The sequence below is a fragment of the Alosa alosa genome, chromosome 2, assembly GCF_017589495.1.
Source record: "Alosa alosa isolate M-15738 ecotype Scorff River chromosome 2, AALO_Geno_1.1, whole genome shotgun sequence".
NCBI lineage: Eukaryota > Metazoa > Chordata > Actinopteri > Clupeiformes > Clupeidae > Alosa > Alosa alosa.
The window spans coordinates 28,886,980-28,910,749 of record NC_063190.1 but is presented as its reverse complement, the minus strand read 5'-3'; the positions used below and the strand labels follow the sequence as shown (position 1 = coordinate 28,910,749).

Genomic DNA, 23,770 nt, shown 5'->3' with positions numbered 1-23,770 from the left:
ACATTCATTATAATCAGTAACCATAAGTCGGTATGCTAGTGTGGCCTTTTGGTTTGACCTGTGGTGTGCCAAAAGGTTAAAGCAACACCAAAGAACTTTTCCTCTGTCGCACGCACTAGTATTTGTTTATCCAGCACTGGCTTTGGAAATAACTATGTCCACAGACAAGGTAGAATATGTTGCATGATTTTATGAAAGTAAGATGTATTGCGACATCAGATGCAAGTCACATTTGTAGTTTCTTATGTGTCATTCTATCAAACTACAGATCCGCTACCCGATCTGGCAAACTTACATAGTGTGGTTATAGCCGATAGAGGGCCGCGAAGCGAATGCATAAGTGCCGTTCACCCTGTTACGAGTTGATGAACCACTGAAACGATTTTGGAAACATTATTATAAGGTAGAAAAAACTCTTTGGTGTTGCTTTAAAAAGCTCTGATGTAGACAGCAGGGTGCGCATTTGGTCTGAAGGTATGTCAGCTTATGGTTTAAACTGAGTAACGGATGACCGTAAACTAATCCAACATCACTGGACTGAACCACCCAGCTGTCCCCATAGTCCACTCTCCATGTAATCATAGGAACAGATTGGACATGTTGGACAAGGTCCTCTGTGTGCTCAACCATGCAAACGGAGATGACATTCTACTGTAAGTGGGCCACTACCAAAATAAACATTCTCTCATCACTCTATTATAATCAAGTGACTTTACAATGAAGGCTTTTCTTCACCTTTCTGTCTCTCTTCTCTTAGTCATTGTCCATCTCTCATTCATTTTCTCTCCCTTGCTCTCTCTCTCTCTCTGTCTAAATGCAATTCAGTTCAATGACCTTTATTGGCATGACCATTCAAAAAGAAACAGTTGCCAAAGCATATCCATGTGTGTGTGTGTGTGTGTGTCTCTGTCCCTCTCTGTCTTTATGTGTCTGTCACTCTTTATGTGTATGTATTTGTGTGTGTATGTATTTTTTGTGTGTGTGTGTGTGTGTGTGTGTGTATGCGTGTGTGTGTGTGTGAGTGAGTATGTGTGTGTGTGTGTGTGTCTCTGTCCCTCTCTGTCTTTATGTGTCTGTCTCTCTTTATGTGTATGTATTTGTGTGTGTATGTATTTTTTGTGTGTGTGTGTGTGTGTGTGTGTGTGTGTGTGTATGTGTGCGTGTGTGTGAGTGAGTATGTGTGTGTGTGTGTGTGTGTGTGTTGGTCTCTCTCTGTCTCTCTCTATGTGTCTGTCTCTCTCACTTTCCGTCTGTGTCTCTGTCTGTGTGTGTGTATGTGTGTTTTTGTGTGTGTATGTGTGTGTGTGCTGGTCTGTCTCTCCCTCTCTCTTTCTTTGTCTGTCTATCTCACTCTCTCTCTCCCTCTTCCCCTCTCTGTGTCTGTCGTTCCCACGGGCTCTAGTCACTCAGCTGTGTAATGTTCGTTGGTTCCTGTCTCTGCATAATTTCCAGTGCTAATTTAAACTTCTAATCAGAGGCACACACACACACATACACACACACAAACACACACAACACATGCATGCATTCAGGCACAAATACACACACACACACATATATATATATATATATATATATATATATATATATATATATATATATATATATATATATATATAGCACATGCACACACACTTGCACGCACATTAAAGATCAGATTTCAAAGTTGCATGAGAAAAGAATATTTTACGGCAGGTTCCTGCTCAACACACACTTAGCTTCCCTCTCTCACAAACACACACAATCAGCCTCAGTAGACACACATGCACACACACAAGCAGCACACACAGTCTGAACTGTCTCATTCATCAGTGAGACCCCAGAGCCTTTAGGGAGTCATTATACTGCCTGAGAACATTTCTAACATTTCACTCAGTTTCACATCTAAACATACACATTGCTAGGCACAGAAGAGTAATGCCATACCCCCCCGCCCAACACACACACACACACACCATCACCACCATGAACTAAATAATCAAAGAAAGTGTATGGAAAACCTGTGCCTAAACTAAACTATTTTGTTTGATAATAGACTCTGATAAATACTTGATCCAGTAATATTTTAGAAATGCATGATTACATATTCGATTCAGTAATATTTTAGGAATGCATGATTACATACTTTAATAATATTTTAGAATCATAATAATATCTGATCTGATCAGTAAGGGTACGTTCAGACTAAGTGTCTTTTTTGCACCTGCCCACGTCAGTTTTACATTATAATCGTATGGAGTAGACCGTGTTAAAAAAAAAAAACGTTGGCTTCTTTTAAAACGCGACCACAACCGTCTTTTTCTGCAGCTCAGAAGTTGAGAAATATTCAACTTCTAGCGGAAAAACGCCATACGTCATGCTGTCTTTTTTACAGCTGACCAATCACAAGCGGATTACCGAGACCTGTGGTTTCCCATGACAACAAGTAAAATATGGAGAAGGTGACCGGTTGAGAGACTCGTTTTAGTGTCTGAGCAGGGAATTGTTTGACATGATTTCACAACTTTACCATAACATACCAAAAGCAATAGCCAACCCCAATTTTTTCTTCTGTGATATTTTGTATCCACACGTAACGTTAGTCACTTTGCCTATCGCAAAAAAAAAGCTTCCGGCTGCTTTTTGGAACAAGAACGCTGGCAGATTTTTTTTCAAACTGAAAAAGCGGTCTGCATAACTTCTTTTGTCAGAAAAAGACGCTAAGTCTAAGTAAAAGACGTAACCTAATGGTTTAGAAAGGCACATATCTGACATAGGCAATATCTGACCTTCATAAATGTTTTAGAAAGGCACACTGATCTTCAGAAATGTGTACAAAGACAGCAGGCCCTTAAAGACCCAAGGTGGCATGATTCCAGCACACTGACCTTTCACCTCTAGACTCTGGTTGTGGATCAGAAGGCATATGGCAAAAGCATCAGACATCAAAACAGAACTCTACTCACAGCCTCACACACACACACTCTCTCTCTCTCACACACACACACACACACTAACTCTCTCTCTCACACACACAGACACTCACTCTGAAAACAGATCGTAACTCTACCCAGAGATGTCAATCTGGTATTTACACTCTGTGTGATGTTATATTTGTGTTATATCAAAACAAGAATGAGTTGACAGTTTGTCGTTCCCACGGTCACCGTGGCCTCTGAGGACATAAACACACTCCGTTGTGCTGAGAGAGAGCAGAGAACACTGTCGTGACCAGTTGTTGCTCAACAGGACAACACTGGAGTGTTTCCTGAAATGATTTTTCAACTAAATAGGAACGTCACCTATTACCGCCCGTCCCCTATTTCCACCCTCTTACGTGTATGTGTCACTTAATATTCATTTCTATACAAACCAAGATGGTGAATTCCTAAAAAAACACATACACCATAAGTGTATCTAAATTAGCTATGTACCAAAAATGACATTTTACCGTGACTCGCAGAGCTGTAAACAGTGTTGTAAGGCTGCGTGTACAAATCCACTTGGAGCTCCAGTGGAATTTTGATTTGCGACAAGAATTCATGGTCTAACTGGTGATGTGCCATGTGGGCATGTTCAGAGCGCCCCGTTTGTGGGCCTGTTCAGAGCGCCCTGTTTGTGGGCATGTTCCTTACCCAATGGACTTACTTTGACATTTTGGTAACAGGTCCCAAGCTTGTGGGATAAAAGCACTTTTGCACTTTCCTTCTTCAGTCGTGAGCAGAGACTTGGTCCAGATAGGTCAAGTGTGATGTGTGTGTTTAGAGATGTGTTGGAGTGTGTGTGGAGATGTGTGTTGGTGTGTGTGTGGAGATGTGTGTTGGTGTGTGTGTAGAGATGTGTGTTGGTGTGTGTAGAGATGTGTGTGTTGGTGTGTGAAGGTGTGTCTGATGCGTGCCCCTTTTGAAACAGGTGGAGGAGAGGATGGAGGTGTGTGTGTGTGGTGTGTGTGCGGAGGTGTGTGTGATGTGTGTGTGTTAGGGTGTGTGCAGGAGTGTGTGTGTGGTGGTGTGTGTGTGGGTGGAAGTGTGTGTTGGTGTATATGTGTTGGTGTGTGTGTGGTGTGTGTGTGTTGATGTGTGTGTGGTATGTGTGTGGTATGTGTGTGTAAGTGTGTGTTGGTGTGTGTGTGTGGTGTGTGTGTGTAAGTGTGTGTTGGTGTGTGTGTGGTGTGTTGCAGGCTTGTGCAAAATTCCAGAATTGAATTGAAACTGACTCTTAAATTCCAATTAAATTCTTGAATTTCACTTGCATTTCAATTGAGGTAGCAAACAGGAAGCAGAATTGCAATTAAAATTGTGCACAACCCTGGTGTGTTGGTGTGTGTGGTGTGTATGTAGAAGTGTGTGTTGGTGTCTGTGGTGTGTATGTGGAAGTATGTGTTGGTGTGTGTGTGGAAGTGTGTGTTGGTGTGTGTGTGTGTGGAAGTGTGTGTTGGTGTGTGTGTGGAAGTGTGTGTTGGTGTGTATGCGGAAGTGTGTGTTGGTGTGGAAGTGTGTGTTGGTGTGTGTGTGGAAGTGTCTGTTGGTGTGTGTGTGTGGAAGTGTGTGTTGGTGTGTGTGGAAGTGTGTGTTGGTGTGTGTGTGTGTGGAAGTGTGTGTTGGTGTGTGTGTGTGTGGAAGTGTGTGTGGTGGATGTTCCCAGTGGGGGGTTCGGCCCTAAGCAGTGCGCCCAGAGGACCAGTGTCACATGTGCAGCAGTGTCTACATCATGCTAGTTTTGCATTGGTTGCCATCCCAGATACCCAAATGCATGTGTAGAAGCACTGAAAAACGTTCAGTCTTTGTGATAGGACATTAAAGGTTGTATCAGCGATAGCGGGGATATGTCACTTCTGTTGATGTTCAAACAAAACAGAGAGCTAGCTCACTACTCCCTCCCCTTCCCTCCAATGCAATTAAAACTCTCCTAAACGCGCATCTCGTCGTTTATTGGTTGAAACACTTTATTTTGCTTTAGAGGGGTTGCCAACCCTTGTTGGTAGCAATTGTTTTTGTGTACAGATCTCGGAGCCTAGACTGCCTACAGAGACGTGTTTTTTTGACGGCCTGCTTATGGGGCAGGCAGCTAGCGGATCGTTAGGAAAGATTAGATGAATATGATCATTTATGTTTGGGCCTTTTTTGGGACTGAAATCGCTGATACAACTTTTAAGGGTTGACAGGAAATGAGTTTACTTAGATTCAGACACACTACTGTGGTTGCTGTGGCAACTTAGACCTGAACGTGTGCTCAATATGCTGCTTGTACCACAGTGTATACACAAAACACACGCTGACATCACCATGGAGACGTATAGCTGCAGCTAGACCCCACTGTGATGTGAGTGTGTGCCTTTAGAAGTCCCCACTCTGATAGTGTGTGTCAGATGGCGTGTGCAGGTGTGTGTGTGTGGAGATGTGTGTTGGTATGTATTGATGTGTTGGTGTGTGTAGGTATGTATTGGGTATGTATCTCTAGGTGTGTTTGTGTGGAGATGTCTGTGTGTGAAGATGTGTGTTAGTGTGTGAAGATGTGTGTTGGTGTTTGTTTGGAGATGTGTGTTGGTGTGTGTGTAGAGATGTGTGTTGGTGTGTGTGTGGAGATGTGTGTTAGTGTGTGTAGGTATGTATTAGTGTGTTGGTGTGTAGAGATGTGTGTAGGTGTGTGAGTAGCGATGTGTGTTGGTGTGTGTGTAGAGATGTGTCTGTTGGTGCGTGTTGCTGTGTGTGTGTTGGTGTGTATAGTTGTGTGTTAGTGTGTGAGTAGCAATGTGTGTTGGTGTGTGAAGGTGTGTCTCTGATGAGTGAACCTTTTGAAACAGGTGGAGGAGAGGATGGAGGTGTGTGTGTGGAGGTGTGTGTTGGTGTGTGTGTGGTGTGTGTTCCCGGTGGGGGGGTACGGCCCCAAGCAGCGTGCCCAGAGGAGCGGTGACATCATGCTGGGGGGACTCTTCCCCATCCACCTCGGCGTTGAGTCCCACGACCAGGACCTGGCAGCACGACCCGAGGCGACCGAGTGTGTCAGGTACGCTTCTCACCCTCTCCTATGTTCTTTCCCACACAAACACACACACAACCGAGTGTGTCAGGTGCACTTCTCACCACTTCCTCCACCCACACACACACAACCCCAGGCCATCTCTTCTCTTTCCCATCCTTCCTCTGCTCACACACACAGGAGGTCATCAGATTAAAAACCGAGTAGCCGCTCTTATCTCCTTGATAAAGGCTGTGTGCCGAAACGTCGGCCATTATAAATGTATTAAGAGATTAGAGTGTGCAGCTATACTCTGTTTTAATTTCTGTCCTTCCACATTCACAGGTTCAATTTCCGTGGTTTCCGATGGCTCCAAGCGATGGTTTTTGCAGTGGACCAGATCAACAACAGCACTGACCTCCTTCCTAATGTCACTCTTGGCTACCGTATCCATGATACCTGCAACACCGTCTCCAAGGCCCTAGAGGCCACGTTGAGTTTTGTGGCACAGAACAAGATCGACTCGTTAAGCCTCGATGAGTTCTGTAACTGTTCTGGAAAGGTTCCATCTACAATCGCAGTTGTTGGCGCCACGGGGTCAAGTGTCTCTACCTCAGTGGCAAACCTCCTGGGATTGTTCTACATCCCACAGGTTGGTCTTGTTATCATCATTATTATTATTGTTGTGTTTGTTATTGTTGTTGTTCTTTTTCTAGTAAAAACATGTGTGAGAGAGAACGTTCATTTGGTTTCTTCTAGATCTCTTACGGCTCGTCCAGTCGTCTCCTTAGCAACCGGCAGCAGTTCCAGTCGTTCATGCGCACCATCCCCTCAGATGAACAGCAGGCTGTTGCCATGGCCGCGGTCATCGACCACTTTGGCTGGAACTGGGTGATTGCTGTGGCGTCCGATGATGACTACGGGAGACCTGCTGTGGAGAAGTTTGAGAACGAGATGCTAGAGAGAGACATGTGAGAGGAAAAGGAGAAATGGAGAGACTCAAGAAACAAGATATAGAGGGATAGAGTAAAGAGACTACTGTAGAGAGGGAGAGAGAGACTAAAGAAACAAGATATAGAGAGATAGAGTAAAGAGACTACTGTAGAGAGGGAGAGAGAGACTAAAGAAACAAGATATAGAGAGATAGAGTAAAGAGACTAGAGAGAGAGAGAGAGACTCAAGAAACAAGATATAGAGAGATAGAGTAAAGAGACTAGAGAGAGAGACTCAAGAAACAAGAGAGAGAGGGAGTGATGGAGGAAAGAAACAAGAGAGCGATGGAGGAAAAGAGCGAGAGAGGGATTCTGTGTGGTATCACCTGCATCACTTCCAGTTTGCTGCTGCAGTAATTACTGTATTAGCCCAAAGTACTTCAAAAGTAGTTCATTTTGAATAGGAAGTGATGGTATGTCCAGAACGACCTCCTCACCAATCTCCGTTGTTTCTCGAAGCCAGAGCTGCTTCGTTCATTTCTTCAGAGCTGCTTTGTTTATTTCTTCCATCAAAACTTTGTTTATGTCTCCATGGCTCCTCTGTGCAGATGCATCGACCTGAACGAGCTCATATCGCAGTATGCCACTGAGGCCGAGGTCCAGGCACTGGCAGATCGTATACAGAACTCGTCTGCTCGCGTCATCGCCGCCTTTGCCACAGCGCCAGACCTGGAGCCCCTGGTGCGCGAGCTGGCACGGCGGAACCTGACAGGGCGCGTGTGGCTGGCCAGCGAGGCCTGGGCCACCTCCTCGCTCATCGCCCGGCCCGACTACCTGGATGTGATGGTGGGCACGCTGGGCTTCGCCCTCAGGGCCGGACCCATACCAGGCTTCCGGGACTTTCTGCGGCAGGTGCGTGACCTGAATCTCATGCTAATTAGCATGTGCTAACATTAGTTTTTACTGCAGGTGTCTGTTCAATTGAAACGTGACTCTGTACGACCCAACATGAAAGTGTCTAAAGATATTTATTTATGACGGCAGATTCGTCCTGGTCCAAGCTTAGTCCATAACGAGTTTGTCCGGGAGTTCTGGGAGGAGACCTTTAACTGCTACCTGGACGATCAGGACGGCGCCACCCGGAGGGAGAGGTGAGCACTGCATGTCCTCAGTGCTGCTGACCTGCTGCTTAGTCCATCTGGGAATCCTGAGCTAAACGTACTCTGTCCTCTCAATTAATGAAGTTCAATTCCATTTAGCACTGTGAAGCACCAGTCACATACAACACTGACGTTTTGAAGTTGTTGCTGTGTGTGTGTTTATACAACCGTTTGGTCAAACTATTAATTAATTTGTGATTGGAAAAGAGGTATTCCATGAGTCATGATGAGGGCATCCCAACTCTTGACTCTTCACTGCCAGTAATCACTCCGCATTTTGCGTTGAATTGTCTGACACAAAACCTTCCATTCCTTCAAAGCAAGAGAGCAGCAATTTTGATTAAATTGTTTCTTAAAGTGATATCTTACAGTTACTGAAAGTTTAGATTGGGTTCAGATTAAGTAAGGGATAATGGCCACCGAGGTGTCTTGTTATACGGAATTAATGGACGAGGGCGAGAGCCAAAGAACTCCCTGACGCGCAGCGCCAGCTTATCACCCGGTTGCCATTATAGGCAATAGCCATGCCTTTGTAGCACACAAAGGAAACAAGTTTAAAACTGTCCGCTCCGTTCCGTCCCTATAACAGCGATAGCATGGACAGTTAACTTGTTTACAGTTGATTCCATTGTAGCGAAGCCTGCTTCCAGGCTCAACCGTCGTCCTACTAGGGAGCGAGGTGTTTGTGATATTGATCTCTGATCAGAAAGCAGGAGGGAGCGAGGTGTTTGTGATATTGATCTCTGATTAGAAACCAGGAGGGAGCGAGGTGTTTGTGATATTGATCTCTGATTAGAAAGCAGGAGGGAATGATGTGTTTGTGATATTGATCTCTGATCAGTCAGAAATTATATTGATCCCTGATCAGAAAGCAGGAGGGGAGCGATGTGGATGGTGAGGATGAGGGCGCTAGCCTTCGTCCCCGTTGCTCTGGAGATGAGGATGTGTCCAGCGTGGAGACTCCATACCTGGACTACACACACCTGCGAATATCCTACAATGTCTACGTGGCTGTGTATGCCATCGCCCATGCACTGCAGGAGATTCTGACATGCAAACCGGGGAAGGGGCTGTTTGCCAACAACTCCTGCGCTGACATACGGAGGGTGGAGGCATGGCAGGTGTGTTTCTTGATCTTTTCTGTTCCCACTCATGATGATGCTGTGTTTTAGTTAGTGGGAGAAGGCCCCTCCAACAACCCCCCACCTCGTTAAGAACCACAATGGAAATAAGCTTTTTAGCTTTATTGTGCTATCTTTAATATCTTTGTAGAAACTGTGCATAACAAGCATATCTTTGTATGTTGCCTTCCAAAGTATTGAATGAAGTTTATCGATCTATCTTTTCTCATGCAGGAAACAATCTAATGGCAATGAATGTCACCATGTTCACGATCTTTAGGTCCTGAAGCAGCTTCGTCATCTTCGCTTTCATGACAGCTTGGGAGAACTTGTCAGCTTTAATGAAGGGGCAGAGCTCCATGGCAACTATACAATTATGAACTGGCATCGGTCACCTAGTGACAACTCAGTGGAGTTCCATGAGGTCGGTTTCCATGTCAGCGCCAACGGGAGAGGAGAAGGAAAGCTGCACATCGACCGCACAAAGATCATCTGGACTGGACAGATGACAGAGGTGATTTTTAGTGTTTTTCTCTAAATGTAAGACTCACAGAAAAGGGTGTAGGTTTGCATATATGGACTGTAGGGACATGTCCATACCAATATTTTGGGATGACAGAATTGTCCCTACCAATATTTTAGCGACCTTGTTCGTATTATCCAAAGCTTTTTCACCCTGCAGAGTGGTGGGGGAGGGGAGGTTGTTGTGTCCATACCAAAGCCGAGACCAAACCCACGCCCTTGCTCACAAATTAATTTTTGTTCATGTTTTCTTCACCCCGTGTTCCTAGGTGCCATTCTCCAACTGCAGTGATGACTGCGACCCGGGCACCCGGAAGGGCATCATCGACGGGATGCCGACCTGCTGCTTTGAGTGCACAGAGTGTTCCGATGGCGAGTACAGTGATCACAAAGGTAATCATGTCTGCCAGGGCGTCCCCTACCTCCCCTCTGGTGGGTCTGCCCAGTGTTTTAGTCCATCTGCAGCTAGCTGTTTGTCTTTTCTTACTCTATCTGTGAGAATTACAAGGCACTTTTGGATGCCAGACATTACTGTGTAGTGACAAAAAAGGTTGTCATATGTTTGTAATTTTGTGTCCTACCTATGTGTGTGTGTGTGTCCATCTAGCTTCCCAGCCTTAGATGAGAGCTCCTGTCCAGGGCCTTATAGACCTCAGTTTCCTAAGTAATAACCCCCCCGCCCCCTTCCTTCTCAGATGCGAGTATTTGCACCAAGTGTCCCAGTGATTCCTGGTCACATGGGAACCACACCAGCTGCTTCCGAAAGGAGATCCACTTCCTGTCGTGGGAGGAGCCTTTTGGGGTAACCCTGGCCATCCTGGCATCCTTGGGCGTTATGGCAACGGCTTTCGTCCTGGCATTATTCATCAAGTTCAGGGACACGCCCATCGTCAAAGCGGCCAATCGAGAGCTTTCGTACCTGTTGCTGATCTCTCTAATTTGCTGCTTCCTAAGGTGTGGAGATTTCGGATGGAGGTGGAGTGAAAGATGGATAATTACATACATAGGAATAGTATTTTTTTTTCACTTATAAACATTTATTTAATTTGTGGGGCAAATTAAAATCAAGACAATCAAGGACATACGCTAACATGCACACAGATATTATGAAGACATATGCAGAGATGGACACAGAAATGAAGACATGCAGCCAGACATGTAGACACATGCATACATGGACAGACATACTGTATGCAGAAATGCAACCAGACATGCAGACATATGCCCACATGGATACAGACATATGCAGACATGCATAAAGACATAGGGAGGGAAAGTGAAAACCAGCACCCCTGGTTTTATTCCTATCAGAGAGCAGTTGCAGTGTTAAAGGGACACCAGGCAAGCCTGATGCTTTTTCTCTACGAAACTCCCCCTTCGCTCGGTCTGAAGCTCTTTTCCTTTTCTTTGCATCTTCCGTCAAGGGTTTTCGCTGCTTCTTCGTCGGCTCTGCCATTATACAAGCGTTTGCAACAATCGCTAGCGTTTAGTAGCCTGCCTTTGAGGATGTAATTGATCCTGCTTCGGTCGGCAGGTAGGATACACTGAACTTGCAAGTAGTCTTTATTCGCCCTGTAATGAGTAATTTAATCATATACCGATTTACGAAGATGAGTAATTAACACGAAAACGTTGCCTGGTGTCCCTTTAAACGTCTCATAGACCTAATTTTCAAAAATAAATTATAAAGCCATATCAGCTAAATTATTGAAGTTATTTCAGTGTGTATCCAGTAATAATCTAGGCTACTAACTGTGAAAAGGTCAGACCCTATTTTGCCTCCTTTAAAGAAAGGACAATACTCTGTGGGGATGCTGATCTGGCTGGTCTGTTTTAACAGGGGTGTGGGGCACTGATTCAACTATATAAACCATATTTCTGAAAGCTTAGACCCTCAGAATGTGATCTAACATGACATGAGACATGTCCGACCAAACTACGGCATAACATGTAGGCTAATTGTAGGCTACTTGGACAAGAGTAACATATAGTTTGGAATTCATTTTAAGAGTGCAGTGCAAAGAATTTAGAAATAACTATGGTGGCGGATCCTGATGTGTGTGAAATGAGCGCTCGTGGGGGGAAAATCGTAGATTTCATTTGCGGTTTTCTATCACTCATTTGCACGTCAAGTCAATCATATACGGAAGCATATGAGGGCCACATGAAAATTCCGATAAAAGTCAAAATTTTCGAGAAACAAAGTCAGAAATAACTTCTGAGATTAAAGTCAAAATTTGTGAGAAAAAGTCAAAATTTTCGGGATAAAAGTCAAACATTTTGAGATAAAAGTCAAAATTTTAATCTCAGAAAATATTTCTGACTTTGTTTCTCGAAAATTTTGACTTTTATCTCGGAATTTTAAAAAATATTTTCTCTTCATGTGGCCCTAATATGCTTCCGTAATCATATGTTAGTGTCTGGAGAGTGGGGGCCGTATATTATGTACAGGACAGCATCGTGTGCTTGCTGCTGAGGTCTCACCCACAGAGGTTAGAAGGAGGAGGGGGCAGGGGATGGGGACTGCCCATTTCTCCGACGCTCCATCGTTCCGACCTCTCAATAATCCGAATAATTCCCTTTGGTCCGACAGCCCAGTAGTCCGACATCCCTTAGTTTCGAAAAAAAAAAACCCCCTCTGCTCCGACATCCCATTGTGCTGACCATATAGGCTTTTGTGGATCACTTCCCATGCATATCCTAATCTAACATCTGAATGTTAGCGAACAAGCGAAATTACTTTTCTCTAGCTTATTAGCCTATTCTAGCCTGTCCAACAGGGTAACGTTATCTCCATTTTGGAGGTGAGTGTCGCTAAATAAAGTGCGATTGTGTGGATTAGGCTAGGCCAGGGGTCGGCAACCCGTGGCTCTTTGATCCCTCTGATGCGGCTCAGCTTTTGAAAATAATTCATGAGTAGCCTAGGCCTAGTCTATTTAATTAAAATGTATTTTTATTTTAGTTCGTTCAAAATGTAATATTGTGTCTATCTGTAATTTAGCCTATATAACTTTCCACCTAACTTGACTCCGTAACCGTAGCCTGCACAATATTGTTACATTCGCGGTTCGTTGCCGTGTCAATATCAAACAAAATCACCGATTTCCCTCCATTTCAGTCAACCGAGAACACTTTAATTGTTATTGTTGATGTGTGCGCTTGCTGTAGGCTAGATAAGGAAACGTCAGCGACCACAGCTTGCGAGCGCGAACACACGCGGGCTGAAATGGGAAAGTTTCCATCCGAAGAAGACTGATTCTGAAAACTCGAAATGAACTGCCCGTTATATATCGCACACTGCAACGAGTTAGTATTGCTGTGTTAACCCTGTTCGGTTCCACTTGCATGTGAGAAAAGTCCTGGCAGGAAGCGATTACATCAATGTTTTTTGGTATATCCAGTTTTTAATATTTTTTTCCCGAAGTGTTTACAACTTAGTGTTAACTAATAATTGTTGCAAACTGGACTACAAACAAAATATTAGTGCATTCCTGGATCTACATCCTTATGCATGCTTCCTGCCAGGACTTTTACGGGCTTTTCCCAAATCACGGAAGAAACGTCGACGCAGCGGTATAGTAGCAGATGCAGAGGCAAGTGTTATTTAAATAAACTCCTTAAAACTCCTGGTGCACTTACAAACTTTCAGACAAAAAAGAGAAAAAGTCCGCTTCAACCAGGGTTTTCTGCTCCCACTTGTTTTTATTTTTCCGTGAAGGGTGATTACCCGAAACGTCACAGAAATATAAAAACAAGTGGGAGCAGAAAACCCTGGTTGAAGCGGACTTTTTCTCTTTTTTGTCTGGTCGTTTGTTTGTCCTGCTCCCAGGTCAGACATTTGGATGTGCGGACTTTAAAACTTACTCTTTGCACTTGCAAACTTTCTAATGCCTCGTTATTGGACTAAAGGTCATAGTTGTACTACTGTAGAAGTTCCGTACCATTAGTAGTGTAATTTACGAGATAAAAGTTGGTTCCATTACGACTGCAGAATGTCATTAGTTTCTGACAGCGCTACTCGACCAGGGTTCGACCAAGGGAAAAAAGTTTCTGGGAGGGTGTTTGGCTCGGGGTCATGGTGCAAAGGACCCTAGGGTGAAATTACTCCGAACCATCGCTTTAACTGTGATGTTACTTTGCATACCAAAGGGCACTGGAAAAATAGGGAAAAATATACTTCTGTCATTCCACTTTACATTTCAAGTTACTTGCACATTAGGCCTACTTTTAAAACTAGTAGAAAGTGTATTTAAAAATCCTCTGTTGAATGAAAGTAACAGTATGTTAAATATCCAAACTTTTTCTTGTAACCGTCTTTATGTGGCTCTTAAAAAAAAAAATAATAATAATAAATAAATAAATAAAATTAAAATAAATTTGGTAAAAGTGGCTCTCCAGGCAAAAAAGGTTGCCGACCCCTATAGGCTATGCAGAACTTCAGAAGTCTTGAAAAGCAAAGTGCTTAGAGCAGGGGTCTCAAACTCCCGGCCCGCAACCTATGTCAAAATAACCATGTAATCCGGTCAACTAGCATAACATCTAGTCTTATTTTATATATTACGTTGGTGACGTACATCGTTCGAGACGAGATGTAGTCCACTGAGCGGATTCACACAAAACCAACATAACTTTTTAAGTCTATCAAACAACAGTACTTTCTTGACGTGAAAAATTATCTTTTAAATTCACACATATTAAATGTGAAAATCGTGGCACAAACGGGATCTCCATTGACTCCCGTTCATATTTTTTTGAAAGATAGGTCCTATGGGACCGGAAGTAGAAGGGCGTGACTTCGTTCTAATTATGAATTTCACATATGATGTGTGAATTTAAAAGATAATTCTTCACGTCAAGAAAGTACTGTTGAACCCCCCCCCCCCCCCAACGAAACTTTCAACGTGTTGATAATATTTGTCTGTTTCCCGGTAATGTTTGTGCATTGGTCAGCAAAAAAGTAGGCTACCCTACATATACACTACTAACATCCACATGCAATTCACAACAACAATGCCTAACAATGACCTATTAATTTGGACAACTTTATACAGCCTATAAAGTTAGGGTAAGGCTATTTGCACCCCTGGTACAATTAGCAGTGTATGCTATTTGTACCCTGGTGCAATTAGAAGTGAATTCTATTCGTACCCCGGTGCACACAGCATTGCATTCTATACCCCGTCTGGTACAAATATCAATGTATGCTATTCATACCCCGGTGCACACAGCAATGTGTTCTATTAATACCCCATCTGGTACAAATATCAGTGTATGCTATTTGCACCCCTGTGCATTTATTCAGGCATATTGATCACACAATGTAATAATAATAAAAAACAAGCAACATGTTTTTTTGTTGTTACATAACAGGGTGTTAATAGCTCAGCTGTGTAATAGACACTCTGAATAAGGTATGCTGTTTGCATCAATGTATAGTTATAAGTGGATGCTTTTCGTACCCTGGTGTATATAGTAATGTATGCTATTAACACCCTGGTGCATGAACTAGCTAATTGTTGCAATCAAAACTTCCGTTTGAGAACCGATTTCTTGTTCAAATTGCGCGCCTTCTGTCCAGAGACGTTGGACTCGTTGGATGCGCACTCACTCTGCCAAAACTCATCACATAGGAGTCGAACCCCAGTCTCCCATGTGCCAAGACATGTCTGGGACCACTGCATTATCTCCTTCCACAAATACAGGGTATTTGCAGGTGAACTTATAGCTTATAGGCCTGAGTGTCATATTCATGAAATTTCTGTTAACTAACAAACTGACGGTTGTATGTGTTCACTGAACCAAGATTATGAAAATAGAACACAACTTTTCAATCTAAAACGTAATCTGAACAGATGTTAGTGCCGACCAGGGGTGTAAATAGACACTCCGATAAAGTTACCTTTAGTTTTGTTCTAGCGTAGCCCACCGTTCACGTATGGCTTTAGACCATGCCCATTTGAAATAACTCCTCTAGCTGTCTCCATCCTTTCTGTTTTCGTTGTTTAAAAAAAAAAAACGTGTTATGTCCATGATGAGTCTCGAGTTAGTGAATTAGGTTATAACATTGTGTGCTGATAACCAGCATAGTAAAAGAAAACAACAAGTAGCCTGGCCTACAATTTCGGTAGCGTGCGTGCGCATTCTCTCTCCTGCTGAATCCCATCGAGATCTGTAACACCCGCAGGTGCCGCCTGAAGCCAACATTATGAGACTTTTAAATGTGTTAAACATTTAAATGTGTTAATAGAAAAAAATAATTTTTGCTAGGCACAGATGTGAAAAGAGTCCCCCTGGCCATTTTAAAAGGTTGGTAACTCTGCTTAGTTAGGGTGGTCTGGGGGCATGCTCCCACAGAAGATTAAAAAAAAAAAAAAATAACCCCTTAAAGGTACTCTAAGTGATGTTGGGTCGCGTCACTTCTGTTGACTTTCAAACAAAACAGAGAGCTAGCTCGCTACTTCCTCCCCCTCCCTCCCGTGCTGCTCTTGTGCAATTGAAACTCTCGTCTGTGATTTGCTGGAACAGTTCATTATGTTTTTATGGGCTAGGATTGCCCAGGTTGTTTTTGTTGCCGTTTTTGGAGCCTGGGCTGTCCACAGAGATCGCGTTTTTTTACAGTGTATTCAGGACACAGACAGCTAGCGCCTAGCGGTTGGTTAGGTGATGTTTGCATTAAGTGACATTAAATGTTTTAGCCTAAAAAACGTGTGGCATTGCTTAGAGCACCTTTAAATAATGACTTCTGGCAAGTTTTTTGGAAAGAAGCATTAACCTTGAATTTGACATTGTAATCTATACATCCTATATCTTGTTTTTGTTTATTTTTCAGGACAGTCTGGGATTTGTACCCATCTGGGAAAGTGATACTTGCATAGCCTATGGGCCCTATCTTGCACCCTGGCGCATGGCGTAAAACTCTTTTTTCACCTGGCGCAAAGTCTATTTTCTTATTTTGCACGTTTAAACAATGCGCCCAGGGGTCTGGCAATTAACAACCTAGGGAGTGGCCTGGCGCATTGTCTAAAAATCGCTTTTGTACACCACCTAAAACGCATTACGCCACTGACCAAAAGAAACCTGGTCAGAAGTCTACGGCGAGTTGTTTATATGTTATTTTAAGAGCGCATTGTCAAATTGGCGGGTGCACAACGCACCATCCTTCTATCCTCCATGAACGCGCGCACCAGCGCACATCCATGCAAAACATTAGAAATTACACGATTAGGCTACAATGGGAAACATAATTAGAATAAAGATATTACGAAAGAGCACAGCTGAAGACGCACCATCACGAGATATAAGCAACTCCTCTACAGGATAAACGTTTTTTATTCAGTCATTCAATAAATATTAGGGTAAGTTGCTTTTTCCAGCCTATGTTTTCGATGGTAACCCATTGTCAGTCAATAGTGAAAGTAACTTACTGCGTATAACTGTCTTGTCATTGACTGACACCATGGTGAAGTTAGTTCCACTTTGCCAATGATTTCAAATAATAGACGAGTGCAAATGTGTGAAGGCTATGCTAGGTTTTAGTAAAGCATGGTTTAGTGGAATGACTATTCCATACGGTCTCGAAAGCAGCCTCCTTCAAATGCGCCGTTGACTGTCAAAATACTGATGTATTCTTTGACACACATTTGGAATGACAGATGTCATTCTCATTGGCTTAAAGGATGATACGCCCCAAACACACCCTTGACTGATTAAGAAACCTAGGAACACCTTGTTGCGCTATGCGCTCGAAGTTTGATAACGAAAAAACTCCCAATGTGGACTGGACATCCTACTAAATTTGAATAAGCTTTTGACGAGTGACGATGCGCTTTAGACTGTCATGATAGGGCCCTATTTCAGTCTTTATATCAAGGGGAAACCCTTTGTGTTTTTATAAGCTAATTTTCATTCATTGTTGACATGGTCCATGGAGGCTCAGACGGGTGTCAGGACCTGATGAACACAGCGCTAAAAAGTGTTTATTTTTGTGATTTTCTGTTTTTTGATTGGATGTCAGTGGCTATTTTTTTTTTTTTGATTTGGCTGGTGAGTGGTGGTGCGCTAGTTCTGAACCCACGAGAAATCCTCTCGTATCCCTGCACCTCCTTTAATAATAATAATCTTGAATTTCCCCTGGGGATCAATAAAGTATCTATCTATCTATCTAATTATGCAGATACCTTGATATCCCTATGGTGTAGGTATGATATTAGTATGATATACTAATGAGGAGGGTGGGACATGTTTCATGTCATGTTAGATCACATCCTCAGGGGTCTAAGCTTTCAGAAAATATATGGTTTATATAGTTGAATCAGTTTTCCCTTCATGGTACAGACCAACATGTATTATGTGTACACTTTCTTCACCTAAATCCATAAAATCCCATTCATTTCAATGGGAAATTTACTTAAACAAATGAAATTGCACCTTTCATTTGGAAAATGGACTACAACTAGAAGTCACGTGACTGTCAGCTCTTCATGTGAGTAGAAGCACAACACAAGCAAACCAAACATAAAGATAATCACCACGTGGTTTACATTATTCTCCGCCATTACAAAAAATGTTAAGCCAGTCAAGCAAATTGCCATTTTGAGATGAAACTCCCAAATTGGTGGTGTCACATGTAATTGTAGCTCCTACAAATAAAGCATGATCACCAGAAGCAATAGAGAATGTCTGGCATCCCTCTTTTTTGCTCCCCCTCTCCCTCTCCTCCTCCTCTTCCTCCTCCCTCTCTTCTGTTCCCTACCAGCTGGCATAGACTGCCACACTTGAGCTAAGCGAGAGCCATGATGATAGAATTCATTTGCTGAGAGGGGAATTCACTAGAGACAGCATATCATGTGGAAGCCATTCCACTAACTTTCCCATGTGGAGCAAGATATATTTTTTCTAAAAACGAGCTATGGAGAATCCCATTCATTTCTCCACATTTTAGGAATGCAACCAGTAGAAGGCGATGAGATTACTTTTCCTCACTATATGTAGACATGCAACCTACATGCGACATGTAGACATATGCAGACATGGACACAGACATAACTGTGAAAATGCAAACATGCATACACATGCAGAAATGTAGACATGCAGGTGGATAAGCAGACATATGCAGACATGTAGACATGCACGCAGACATGCAGACATATGCAGACATGTAGACATATGCAGACATGCACACAGACATGTAGACACATGCAGACATGTAGACATGCAGACATATGCAGGCATATGCAGACATGCAGGCATATGCAGACATGTAGACATATGCAGACATGCAGACATATGCAGACATGCACACAGACATGCACACAGACATGTAGACATTTGCAGACATGTAGACACACGCAGACATGTAGACATATGCAGACATGTAGACACACGCAGACATGTAGACATATGCAGACATGTAGACATATGCAGACATGTAGACATTTGCAGACATGCAGACATTTGCAGACATGTAGACATATGCAGACATGTAGACATATGCAGACATGTAGACATTTGCAGACATGCAGACATGCACACAGATATGCAGACATATGCAGACATGTAGACATATGCAGACATGTAGACATTTGCAGACATGCACACAGATATGCAGACATGTAGACATATGCAGACATGTAGACATATGCAGACATATGCAGACATGTAGACATATGCAGACATGTAGACATATGCAGACATGCACACAGACATGCACACAGACATGTAGACACATGCAGACATGTAGACATATGCAGACATGAACACAGACATGCAGACATATGCAGACATGCATGTCTTCTGCACCTTCATCACCTCTGGTTTCCTCTGACTTCGTGCCACCAGCTCTCTGATCTTCATCGGCAAACCAAAAGACTGGACCTGCCGTCTGCGCCAACCAGCCTTTGGCGTCAGCTTCGTCCTGTGTATCTCCTGCATCCTGGTCAAGACCAACAGGGTGCTGCTGGTCTTTGAAGCCAAGATCCCCACCAGCGTCCATCGCAAGTGGTGGGGTCTCAACCTACAGTTCTTGCTGGTCTTCCTCTTCACTTTCGTTCAGGTGAGGACAGGTGGACAGCCATGTTGTATGTGTTTGTGTGAGTGTCAGAGTGTGTGTGTGTGTGTGTGCAACCACAATGCTGCTGATGTTCAAAACCACACTCAAACAAGAATTACCAATGGTCTTAGTGACTTTCCCAATGAAAAAAACAAGAATTACCAATGGTCTTAGTGACTTTCCCAGACAAGACACTTTCAATCTGCAAAGATAGTGCAAATTCCCTCCTCATAGTTTAGTAATTGAAGCGTAGTGAAGAGGGGGTCATCCCTACATTCCTAGGGTCCTACAGTATGTTCCCCAGATTAACATGGTAGATAATGTGAACATGAAAAAAGGGTCATATGTTTCCAGGGCCCTATGTTCCCCAGTTAGAGAGTCCTATGTTCCCAGGGCCCTATATTCCCAGGGTCCTATGTTCCCCAGCTAACAGAAAATTGAACAGGAGATCATGGACCCTGGGATCATACGACCTTGGGAACATAGGACCCTAGGAACAAAGGACCTTGGGAACATAGGACCCTGGGAACATATGACCCTAGGAATATATAGCTCCTGTGAAGAGGGTGGGGTGACACTTTCTCATAGCCTTTTCAATATTAGGTTCACACTCCCATCAGGGGAGCTGGTCTGACTGGAATGTGCCCTGTACAGAGCAGGACCAACCGTGTGCTTCCTATCCGCTGCCATTCAGTGCCAATTAATAATGAACTGTAGCCTGACGAGCCAGACCCACATTAAAATGTAGGGTCTGGGCACTCACCGTTCGCAGTGCTCAGTCCGAGGGGCGGGATAATCAGTTGTCTTCCAAATTCTCTCTGCACGCAATAGGACAGCACTATGAGTCCCATGCGTTTCCCACCAGCGGAGCTAGTTGGCTAGTTCAAACTTTTGCCAACTTAATAAAAGCTTAACTCGTGTCACACTGTTCGCCAACAGCAACATTATCTTATTTGTTTTTAAGTAGCAGGGAATTCAAACCAAACCGTTGCAACTCCATCAATCATGTTAAGCCCGCCTAACGACTCTATACACGATTTGATTGGCCTGATAGAAGTTTAATTGTTCGAGCTCACAAGCCAACGGAGAGTTGCTAGACTAGCCCTGGCAGCAAATTTAATTTGCTGCCGCTAGGGTGCGTCTAGATTTCTAGGCTAAATGAACTGATGATAAATGATAATAGTAAACTATTGATAAATAGTAGTGGTAAACTGTAGCTAATTGTTAAACTGCTGATAATTGTTAATGGTAAAGCACTGATAAAGATGAATGGTAAAGTGCACACTTGTGATGTTCTGTCTTATTAATGCTAATTCACGGGTGCCTCATGTGCCCACAGGTGGCCATCTGTGTGGTGTGGTTGTACAACGCCCCCCCGGCCAGCTATGAAAACCATGAACTGGACGATGAGGTCATTGTGGTGACCTGCCATGAGGGGTCAGCCATGGCTCTTGGCCTTCTGATTGGTTACACCTGTCTGCTGGCTGCCGCCTGCTTCCTGTTTGCTTTCAAGTCGCGAAAGCTTCCGGAGAACTTCACGGAAGCGAAGTGCATCACATTCAGCATGCTCATCTTTTTCATCGTGTGGGGCTCGTTTGTGCCGGCATACGTCAGCACCCACGGGAAGTACGTGTCAGCGGTGGAGGTGATCGCTATCCTGGCCTCCAGTTTCAGCATGCTGGCCTGCCTGTTCTTCAACAAAGTATGTATAACTGTCACTGTGTTAGATCATCATAGTGTTAACCTCTGTAATGATCCAGGTCTTATGTCAATCTCTATAATAAACTCTGATGTCTGATGTCCATACATATATCTATGTTTATAAGACCCATATCTTTGATAAACTAGGCCTAATGTTAATCTCTGCTGGTCCAGGTTTAAGGCTTATTTCTGTGCTGGTCCAGGCATAATAGTAATCTCTGTACAGGTCCGGGTCTAATGCTAATCTCTGCTGGTCCAGGTTTAAGGCTTATTTCTGTGCTGGTGCAGGCATAATGGTAATCTCTGTACAGGTCCGGGTCTAATGCTAATCTCTGTGCCGGATCTCCAGGTCTACATCCTGCTCTTCAAGCCGTCACGGAACACAGTGGAGGAGGTTCGGTGCAGCACGGCGGCACACGCCTTCAAAGCAGCTGCTAGGGCAACGCTGCGCCACGGCTCCAACGCCTCACGCAAGCGCTCTTCGTCACCCTCTCTCTCCTCGTCCTCGTCCTCGAAGCCTGAGCTGGAGGGTGGCTCGCTGGACAGAGGGCAGGTCCCCAGAGTTAGCTTTGAGCGGGTGTCCATGTCCACGATTGACAGGAAGAGTCCAAAGGAGGGCTCCAAACCCTGATGGGACCTGTATTCGCCTTATTCACACGGCAGCCATTGTAAACCAAAATTAGGTTATGGGGTACACAAACCAGTATTGTTGTGTTCTATGCATTTGCCAGTAGGTGGCGAGAACGTGTTAATGATATAGTCAGTGTAACCCATAGCCTCGTTTTGGTTTACAATGGCCGCTGTGAGAATAAGGCGAATACAATAGACATCTGAAGTTCGCCTACTATAAGGATCCAAAGCTGCCATTTTTGCCCATATAAGGAGATGCAGGTACCATCTTTGCCTGTTTAAGGAGATCCGGATTTGGATGGCAGCTTTGGGTCCTTTTTGTAGGCGAACTTCAGAGGTCTATGAGCTACTGATGTTGATGGACAGGACTGACGATACAATCAAGGCATCTAGTACCAGCTTCAGTACTAGATTCTACCAGTGCAGAGAGCTGAGCGAGCCTGATGACCTGGACCCTTATCATTTGAACTTATCAGGAGAGAGGCAGGACAATAGGAGGTTTTATGCCTTTCTGTCTGCCCAGTGATGGACCCTCAGGCTTGGGGACCACATTCAGACAGCAGCTGACTGGAGGCAATCTGGCTCTGTGTGTGTGTGTGTGTTTTTAAAGGGGCCATATTATGCAAAAACTAAATTATTGCAAAACACTCTGTGCTTTTGTACTTCCATTTGGGTCTCTGATACTTTTACAAACACTCAAAACAAAACCGTGCGTTGAGTTTTTGTGGGTGAGTTAAGGGTAGTTGATGTCCGAAATCTCTTCTATTGAGACGTCACAATAAGGGAAATTTGAATATTACTACACCCAGAGCCATATAATGCACTGACTACCCACCCCCATCTGAAAATTCCCACCCACTAGGTTAGGAACTTCCTGTCGAAGATCCTCCATTTTGGTCGTAGCCTATCGTTTCCAACCAGCACCATGCGAAAGAGTATCAACAGCATTTTTTGTAGTAGGCTACACAAGATATCCAAACGTCTTTTACGCACCTGATATCATCCATATTTCAAGTATACAAACCGAAACTCCCCAGGACACGTCTCGTTCTTGTTAAAATATTTAAGCAATATGACACGAGTGGGAGCGGAGTTAGCAAACAATATCCCCGCGGCTGTCATTTGGCCATAGGTACAAGGCCGAAGGCCATTTAACGTAGCCTATCCTACGCTGGGAGCATACCACCAACAACAGCTTATTTGCATTTAAGGCAACAGGCCCCAGAAACAGCCTATTCTGAAAGGGACGGAAACTGACAAGAATGGAGCTGCTGATAATGTTTAATCTGAGGGGAATTTTGCGCAAACAGCCCTAGGGACATGTTTTGTGCAACCCATAGGTCTATTTCGACTTGTTGAAAAAGAACTATAATATGGGACCTTTAAGTATGTGGGTGTGTGTGAGTGATCCCCAAACTGCAGTGTGTGTGTGAGTGATTCCCAGACTACAGCATGTACGTGTGTGTGTGTGTGTGTGTGTGTGAGAGAGAGAGTAATCCCACCCTCCAAATTCCTAATTAACGCTGGGATGACAGCGCTGAGAAAATAGATCTTTCAGCCAGCACCGTCACACCAGTCTGACGGGAATGTTATAAATTGAACATTCTAAAGAATATATGGGTTCATTGAATTCAACATGGAACTTTAAAACCTTACAATACGTTGTGGAACAGAATCTTCTGTTAGAATGTTCAAAACTCGGACGGTTTGGTCAGGAGA

The 23,770-nt window shown here is 43.7% G+C and overlaps 1 protein-coding gene across 1 annotated transcript; it reads left to right on the top strand.

Moving 5' to 3' along the window:
- The first annotated feature begins 5,347 nt into the window (after positions 1-5,347).
- Positions 5,348-22,052, top strand: casr (calcium-sensing receptor). The gene is made up of 13 exons (XM_048229483.1): positions 5,348-5,360; positions 5,811-5,985; positions 6,283-6,589; positions 6,697-6,908; positions 7,478-7,781; positions 7,914-8,020; positions 8,898-9,150; positions 9,431-9,664; positions 9,942-10,065; positions 10,368-10,626; positions 19,510-19,723; positions 21,060-21,422; positions 21,771-22,052. The coding sequence occupies exons 1-13, from the start codon at positions 5,348-5,350 to the stop codon at positions 22,050-22,052; spliced, it is 2,847 nt and encodes a 948-aa protein (XP_048085440.1).
- The last annotated feature ends 1,718 nt before the right edge of the window (positions 22,053-23,770 follow it).

Bases quoted from the DNA above. Each gene is read 5' to 3' on its own strand.
- casr (XM_048229483.1), top strand. The intron at 6,590-6,696 runs GTTGGTCTTGTT...GGTTTCTTCTAG, and splicing joins GATTGTTCTACATCCCACAG to ATCTCTTACGGCTCGTCCAG. The intron at 21,423-21,770 runs GTATGTATAACT...CCGGATCTCCAG, and splicing joins CCTGCCTGTTCTTCAACAAA to GTCTACATCCTGCTCTTCAA.